Source organism: Fulmarus glacialis, unplaced genomic scaffold, assembly GCF_000690835.1.
Source record: "Fulmarus glacialis isolate BGI_N327 unplaced genomic scaffold, ASM69083v1 scaffold42088, whole genome shotgun sequence".
NCBI classification, from domain to species: Eukaryota; Metazoa; Chordata; class Aves; order Procellariiformes; family Procellariidae; genus Fulmarus; species Fulmarus glacialis.
The window spans coordinates 1-8818 of record NW_009229718.1 but is presented as its reverse complement, the minus strand read 5'-3'; the positions used below and the strand labels follow the sequence as shown (position 1 = coordinate 8818).

The 8818-nt window shown below is 40.7% G+C and overlaps 1 protein-coding gene across 1 annotated transcript in view; it reads right to left on the bottom strand.

Moving 5' to 3' along the window:
* The window catches only part of ASZ1 (ankyrin repeat, SAM and basic leucine zipper domain containing 1), a gene marked incomplete at both ends in the record, with an annotated part of 22094 nt that extends 14839 nt beyond the window's left edge, over positions 1 to 7255 (bottom strand). Inside the window, 2 exons of the mRNA XM_009583954.1 lie at positions 1125 to 1247; positions 7159 to 7255. Coding sequence (XP_009582249.1) covers positions 1125 to 1247; positions 7159 to 7255 — 220 coding nt within the window. The remainder of the gene's footprint in view (positions 1 to 1124; positions 1248 to 7158) is intronic.
* Positions 7256 to 8818: the final 1563 nt, after the last annotated feature.

The window sequence follows — 8818 nt, the reverse complement described above, 5'->3', positions numbered from 1 at the left end:
ACTTTTCCCCTACACAGACTAACAGGGAAACAAGCCGAGAAACCTGATCCTAGCAAGGTGCCACTTAGGGCAAACACAGTTGGTCACACACTGAAAAAATGCCATGCATGTTGGTTAACTGGTCAGCCGAAACTGCTGCCCATAGCAGTTTCTGCCCCATTTCTAGCTCTCTACAGCCATAAACAAGGAACAGGTACGAATTGTAGGCAGCCACAGCTGTAGGCAACCACATGGAAGTTCTCTGAAGTTGGCTACAAGAACAATAACTTGAAGGCACGATTGCTTTTCGTGCAGGCAATCTACTCTAATCACATACTCTCATCAGCTGCTAAGAACGTCAAGAAAATTTTCAGAGCCAGATTTGTACCATCTGCATTTCAGTCTGCTACTATTACAAATAACGGCAAGTTACTGGAAAGTAAGATCACTGCCTTTATGTACTTGGCAGTGTTGTGTGTCGCATCAGTTTCTTCTGTATTGCAATGTGTTTTCTTGAACTTGGATAAATCTTCCAACACAATGAAAGAGAAGGAAAATAACCACAGTTTAAGTAGGTAAAATTTATTATTAAGCCATCAAAATTGACAGAGGAACTGATGTTACTTAGAAGCTCTGCTGAACTCTGGCAGAAAAAGGTGATGTAGCAACACATTGAAGAACAGTTTTCACTTAATGGAAAAGTTGTGCTCTAGTTCGAGAGAAGTCCACATTAGTTTCCCACGAACTGGAAAGCTATTCCTGTTGTTTGGGATTCTCGCTGGTTTCTGCATGTACATACTTTGTAACAGTATCAAACAAAGGAAGTTTTAACTCTACAACTTTATCCTAGAATTCTTGAACAAGTATTTCCAAATGCCCGTTTTAAAAAAGTACTTGGGGATTGGGAGGTGGGGGGGAAAGACAGAAAAAACAAGAAAACCCATCAGCTGAATCCAGATTAGTTCCAAGAACACAATTTTTACTTTAAAACTACTACTTTTACTTCAATACTGTGAAAGCTAGACTAGGTCCCAGTTCCACTGTGAAGCTTGATTTTTTTCCCCTATATATGTAAAAAGAGAATAAGGATAGGACAATGTCTGGTACTGATCATTATTGGCCAGTGTTTTTCATTCACATCTTACCTATTTCAAAACATGCATTAGCACCTCTGTCCAGAAGAAGACGCACTACTGCAAAATCAGCCACACTGGCAGCACACATCAGGGGAGTCCATCCAAACTGAAAGCTAGACTCTATGCTTATACCTGTCAAAATTTAAGATACTAAAATCATAAAACTGCACCACAATAAACATGCATTTTATAAACCTTACTCTCAATATGCATCGTTACAAAGGTTACAGACTGTTTGCATTTAGTCCTACGGAGAGAAGTCTCTTATATAATTTTCATTTTTTTAATACACCTTTATGTAGAATACCAGAAAACAACTTTTAGAACTGACACCAAGGAAGCTCAGTTCTCAATCCAAGAAGTTAAGTACCACAGAAAAACTACATTTAAAAAAATACGTAAGTAATAAATTTAGCTGCAAAAAAAATTTCAGAGGAGTGCACAGAATCTCTGTTTTCTCCACTTACGTGCAATAGCTTTCCTCAATCAAAATGAAAAATTTTGATTCTTGCCAAGCCAAGCGGACTGCTGTGGAAGCAGGCTATTAAGATCATACTGACTAGGGTTTTCCTGCTTCACAGCTCCTTTTATTCTCTGTCTTGCAATGCAGCTAACTAGCAGATATCGGTTTTGCATTCAGTACTAACAAAATATTATCTCAATAGAAAGAAGAAATAGAAGATTATGCAAGATTCAGTTACAATCACCAGATCTGTTTGTTACTCTTTATAATAGCCATATCTTCCATTTGTGACTGGAAGCAAGCTTGCCAGACAGCCCTCCCAAATTCACCAAGAACCAAGTACCAGACCGAGACACTCATCTGACAACTTTCAAATAAAAATCTCTATACATTTTTGCAGTAAGAGGAATCATCTTTCCTTCAATCCTTCCTCAAATATTACTTCCTCTATAACAGTTTCCATCACCTGGTTCCATATTAGTCCAACAGTGATTATGGATAATCAAAAATACTTCTTTACAAGAGACAGCTCTGAAAAAAACCAAAACTATCCTAAGAAATTTGTGACAGTTGAGCTACATGCACACCTTTTCATGCAAAATGTGTATTTGCTTTCCTTATTTTGGTGGTTTGTCAAAGATGTGCTCAGTGTAGCAACATAAAGTCATTAAAGCTGAGGGAGTAACAGGTCACTGCTCTGGGATTGATTGTTCAACTGTTTAAGATCACTGGAGTTGCAGAAGTGAGCAGTAAAGAGGTAATGTTCAATGAAAGCCAGGTGTTGAAGCACTCTAACGCCTCTAGCAAGCCACAGAATTTACAATCAAATCTTCTTAGTAATGCATACATCCTATCTGCAGTCCTTAAAGTCACAGCACACCAGTTTGCAGTATACAAAACATTTAATTGAAGCCCACAGCCAAGTTCTACAAAGGGAGCCAAGCAAGGGTCCCTTAGCAGTCATATCTGAACTTCCTCGTAGACTAGTCACTTCAAGAATTTAGAAAGTCTGATATCCAACAGCCCACTGAAGTAACACTAGTAGTAAAGGAATATGAGAAAGCTGGCACTCTGTCAGCCTTAAGAAGTCCCTTTTCCTCCTAAGAAGAAAAGCAGTCCATGTAACTAGAGCTCCCATCTAGAGCTGAACAATAGTGACAAAAGATCTACTTGGCAGGCATATAGAGATTTACTAAAATTCTTGAGAAGGTATTTTCCTCGCTGCTTTCTTTACACTTACAGCAGACAGTATTTGCCACCATGCTGGTGCTTTTCCTAAGTTCTAGAAGTAGAATGGTCTTTTTGGCAATGGAATGTCAAAGTTGTGTTACAGCTTGTTTGCCCTGCACGGTCTCTTGCCATCTTTGTAGTGACTGCCTTGGAGTACCACGCAGTGTGAAAGTCACAATGCAAACCAGCTACAGTCTCAGAGGAAGACAAAGAAAGGACAACTGTCGTGGTTTAACCCCAGCCAGCAACTCAGCCCCACACAGCTGCTCACTCACTCCCCCCTGGTGGGATGGGGGAGAGAATCCAGAGAGTAAAAGTGAGAAAACTCGTGGGTTGAGATAAAGATGGTTTAATAGGTAAAGCAAAAGCTGCGCATGCAAGCAAAGCAAAACAAGGAATTCATTCACTACTTCCCATCGGCAGGCAGGTGTTCAGCCATCTCCAGGAAAACAGGGTTCCATCACGCGTAGCAGTTACTTGGGAAGACAAACGCCGTCACGCCAAACATCCCCCCCCTTCCTTCTTCCCCCAGCTTTATATGCTGAACATGACGTCATATGGTATGGAATATCCCTTTGGTCAGCTGGGGTCAGCTGTCCCAGCTGTGTCCCCTCTCAACTTCTTGTGCCCCCCCAGCCTAGTCGCTGGTGGGGTGGGGGGAGGAACAGAAAAGGCCTTGACTCTGTGTCAGCACTGCTCAGCAATAATGAAAACATCCCTGTATTATCAACACTGTTTTCAGCACAAATCCAAAACATAGCCCATTACTAACTACAATGAAGAAAATTAACTTTATCCCAGCCAAAACCAGCACAACAACTGAAACAGTAACAGTCATGTTGCTTCTTGGCTGCATGGTTATAGGAATTGTTGACTGAACCAGTAATGTCTCCCCTTGGTTACTACTCAGACTCTCTCATTATATGAGCTGTCTTCAAGTAAGCAGCACTAGTTTAGCGCTTAAAATGGCCCTTAAGAACTCTTATAAGGCAACAGTGAAGCCCAGAAAAAAATTTTTAGTGAAAAATCAGGTCAGATCCAACAGCCAGAGAGAGGCAAGGCTGCCACTGCTCCATGCCCCCGGGTCCAGCAGTATTGATGCTGAGCGTGTATTCCCAGCAGGCACACACACACACCACCAGCCACACCAATCAACACAGACAGACAGAGCATTCGTGAATACACAGTGCACCAATGGTCTCATCCTGCTCCCCTCTGGGATAGATATATCTCCTCCAGCTGCTGCCATCACGGACACACGGGCCTCTGACCCCCGGTCCCACTCCTGTGGCTGGCACATCCTTTCACTCACTCCAGTCTTTACAGTCGCTGGCACCCAGGCACAAGGGCCCTATAACAGCCCTGGGAGTCCCTTCCTCGGAGTCTGTAATTTGGGTTCCTGCCTGCCCTTGGGCCTCTCTGCTTCTCTGGGCTTGTGGAGATGGGCCTGTGATGGGCTGAGGGCTTTCATGACAGGCCTGGGAGGAGCTGGGCCACGGTATTATTTGGGCTCCCCCACCTGCCATTGCCCCTCTGTGTTCCTTTGTGGGCATGAGCAGAGGAGCTTTTCAGTCACATAACCTCATGAATTATATCTAGGAGGCAAAGCAGATACAACATTCTTTCTTACAAACCGAATTACAGACGACTATCCTTCTCTTTAACCAGGAATGGGGAGAAACACATTCTGGCCCCAGACGTGCTCTACAGCAGAAACTGCATGAAGCATGTGAATAATGGCGAAGCAAAAGAACAGCAAAAGAAGAATGATGTTCTCTCTGTGTTTACTAGTTTCTGCGGTACCTCTTTCAGATATTTTGTTGACTATGACAACAGTTACCGTAGAAAGGCTGTTTTTATACAGAAAAATGTAACCTCAAATTCAAAAAGATTACCAAGGTAATGCCTGAAGAACTACAATCAACCTCTACGTACAGCTTTTAATGCTAAATAATTCCATGTTTGACACACACACAAAAAAAAGAGGTCTTGAAAGACTTTAATCTAGTTTAGTAACAGCTCTTAGTATTAGAATACATACACATTCAGACCGAATTTATCTGAGTTCTAAAATATTTCTAAATGTTCTAAAAAAGTTCTAAAATAATTGATTCTAGAAGACTTCTCTCTAATAGAAGTATTGATTTCTTTTAAGTCTGTCAGCACTTTATGCTGTGGTTCCACAATACCTTAAAGCTGAGTTAAATCAGAGCTGCTGATGTCTCCCACTGCTGGGCCAGCTATGGTTCTCATCTGACTAAGGGTTCAGAGTCCTAAACTGGCTGAAAAATTATTCACACCCCCCCCCCCCCCATAGTTTAATACTACTTTAATTCCCTGAACTGGCTCACAAAAGATCAGATGAGCTCCAGCACTCACGTAAAGAAAGGAGTGGAACAGACTGCTGAATGAAAACAGGAAGAGGATTTGACTGTAGCTATATCTTTGATCACCCTAAACTGTCATCAGGTCATAACTTTTAATTCCAGTTGAGGAAAATGAACATATGAATTATATGGTGTTAAGTATTTTACTCCCAAAGCAGACAAAAAGTCCCAAGTCATCTTTGAACCTGTTACCTGCTTGCATTACTTTTTATGACATGTAATTCAGAAACTTGTTCTTAGTATGTTGCTATTTTATAGGAGCGGTAAGAGAAGACATTGTGCTTGTCTATCTTGTGAAGGAGCTCTGTAAAACTGCCTCAGCATCAAAGATTCTTAAAGCAATGGCTAAGCAAGCCAGAAGACAACATGTTCTCGCTCCACCTGAAAGAATGGCCCCAACTGTTGCTAGGAAATCCACTTCCAACACAAACCCCAAGTTTGGTCGAGCACTGGTAGTGAGCCTCCTACAAGCTCTACTGAACATACACTAAAGGCAACTTTGGAGGCAAAGATTTAATCTGACTGAGCACCGATCCTCTGAAGGACAATGTTACCTTTCTTCAGGAACACCTCCCTGTTAGAGAGGCATTGTGTTCTGCTGCTCTGCAGGACTAGATGTGTCAAAATGTACTGTTAATCATATTTTCAGGAAATGGTAGATTCTCTTGTGATACTGCCTTGTGCATTTCAGGGGACAGGACATGAATACAGGAATCTTTGGCCTGACCTTACGCTCTTACAGATACCTATCATCATCTTACAACAGCATGGAACTGCTCATTATGTAGCAGGCATCAACACAGAAAGTGAACTATCGCTGTTTGACTGAAATACAAGCAATTAAAAATGGATGGCTGTAACAAAACAATTAAGCAATCTGATGCACAGAGATCACTAAAAACTCTACCTATACATAAGAACATATTTCCTCAAAGCAAGACAGAAGACGTATTTCACTCAGTATTACACCTCTGTGTTTCAGCCTGTGCAATAGTTTTTACTTAATTTAAAAAGCAAACCATTCCCCTACTGTGGTGAGAAACAGTCATCTTCTAAAAGGGCAAGTAATGTCATTGTTTTAAAACTCAGAAAAACCCATTGCTGACTAGGAACTACTTTCTTCCAGCCATAAGACAGATTTTCCTCAGAGAACAAGCTCTTGGCTACTATATTCTGCTTGCTTGCCGAAGCAGAACTTCCTGACAATTATCACTAGGCAGGTCAACTCAGCTATGCAGTTTTTGATTGCCCTGGATGCTTCAATAAGTGATCCAATCCTCCCAACACTGAGTAACAGAAACACATTACAGACAAATACTGAGTAACAGAACAGGGAGAAAGGCTTTTAGTGTTAAGACAAACTACTTTTTAGTGACAAATGCCACATAAACCCTGTTAGACCTTTCAGAATCACAAAATCTTTGTCCAGCTGATGTTGCCAGGACAGCAGTATTACACAGGGCACATACCAGAAACTTAACAGTGCTGTGAGTGAGAAAAAAACCATGGAATTTCCAAGATGAGGGAGCATTAAAACAAAAGAGCCAGCCTCCTCTTCCTGCCCGCCCCCCCCGCAACCTTCAACACCTAAGTAAGACCGCCCACTGAATTTTCACTATCAGTTTAAGCCACCTCAAATTCAGTGTTTGTAATCGATATTTTCAGGTTAAACATGCATCTGAAAATGAGGAAACACCTTATTTCATAGTTCACACCTTATAGTTTTCAGGCCTCCTGACTAACGAAATAAATATAAATTAGAAAGAATTTGGTGGAATACCGCATGCTGAGTCACTGAAAAAGTAATTTCATTTTTAAAATAAGGGTTTATATCCTGTATTGGGAACATTCACATATTCCTACACGCACTCGACACATTATTTTGAAATGAGGAACTTCGAAGCTTTAGAATTCTTGCCAAGTTCAATTAAAAATATTCAACTTCATAACCGACTTTCCTCACCAGAGTTTAAGAGTTCTTCAATTAATGACACATCACCACGAAACAGAGCCTTCTTTAACGCTTCATTCTTGTCCGCCTGCAACATTTGATCCAACTCCTAGGTAAGCAAAGAAATGTTAAGTCAAAACCTAGTAACTGTTTCAAGGTAAAAACTACAGCTTGATTTCAGTATAAAAGCACTAATGATCTCTGTAAGGACAAAGGGGAGAAGGAGGTGGGGGAGGAGCAAAGCAAGACTCTCCTTCTTCCATCTCTGTAGACCTGTTTAGGGTCTACTGTAAAACATAAGTTTTAAATTAACTTTTCAGAAAGGTTCCATTCTCTGAAAATGTAAATATCTTCCTTCTCAAGAGACCTGCTATGCTCCTACACTGCTCTCAGTTTTTTTTAATGGTGTTTGATTTCAGTTAAGATTCCTTTTCATCTTTTGGCACTAGAAAAACATTGCAAAACATTCCTGTACCTTTTCTGTGCATTTCACATATTGCAAAGCACAGCATTAAAAATATATCTATCAGACATGAAAGTTAAGAGTTTGGGGCAACATAGCTCAATGACTAGTTGTCATGGCTTAATACAGCATGAATCCACTGCTGGGAAGGGTTATCGTTCCTATTTCCTCCTACTTCTGTGGTGGCAGAGGAATTTGTGTCGCTGCATCATAAATGATTTGGCTGAAAAATGCCCTGACCAAAAGACTAGTTTATGCACCAGACAGTTGCCTGATTCAAGTTCATTTCAAAAGCATCACATATTTATTCTCTATTAAAGCTGCAGAAGCAGCTGAAGATTGCTGCTGGCATTACCTAGATTATACAAAACACTTACATACACCAATAAATGGAGGACTATTCACTAGTTTCTTTGCAGACAGAAGTGGGTGTGGAAAGAAGGGAAGTCATACTTCATGGTAAGTTTTGAAGTCGTAACATGAGAACTCAGAATTACACAATTTTCCCCAGCACATTGTAGTCTATCTTTCCAACAACTTTTGTAAAGATTTTAATAAATGCTTAGTGTCTAGAAAATCAAAGATAAGAAACAGCCAATATGATAATTTAGCCCTATTTTTGTTCTACTCAGTCAACAATTTCCAAATAACGCTATCTTTGGATAGGAACCTCAATTTAAAGATCAAGGCCCGTGAAAAACTGACTATAACCTTTAGCAAGAGTACTGCAAGTATTCAGTTACTTCCATTTTCCAATTCTAACCATAAGGCAAACCAACGGTTAAAAAGCCTTGCAGAATCTCCCTCTACCTCACGCTACCAGATGCCTCACACGATGCCTCACACCTATTAGATGCAATAAAATCACTTAAATCTTCATGTTAGCAGAAACGGTCTCAGAGATTTAAGATACAAAACAGCTTTATAGGCCTCCGATTGCTTTAAAATTTATTCCCATCTTGAAATAGAGACTAGGGTCTGTTATTAAGGGGGAGAAAAGTGTTATAAATAAATATTAAGGTTTTATGTAAGAAGACAAAGCTCCAAAATTTAGGTTTTATTTACTCCTGGATTGAGGGTACACCACCATTACCCTGCGAGAAAATAATCACAGAGGAGGTGCTAGCCGCAGCCCCTTCCGAGACCACCTTCCTCAGTGAGACCCACCGAGCCCCACTCCCTTCACCGCGGTTTCAGGCCGACACCACC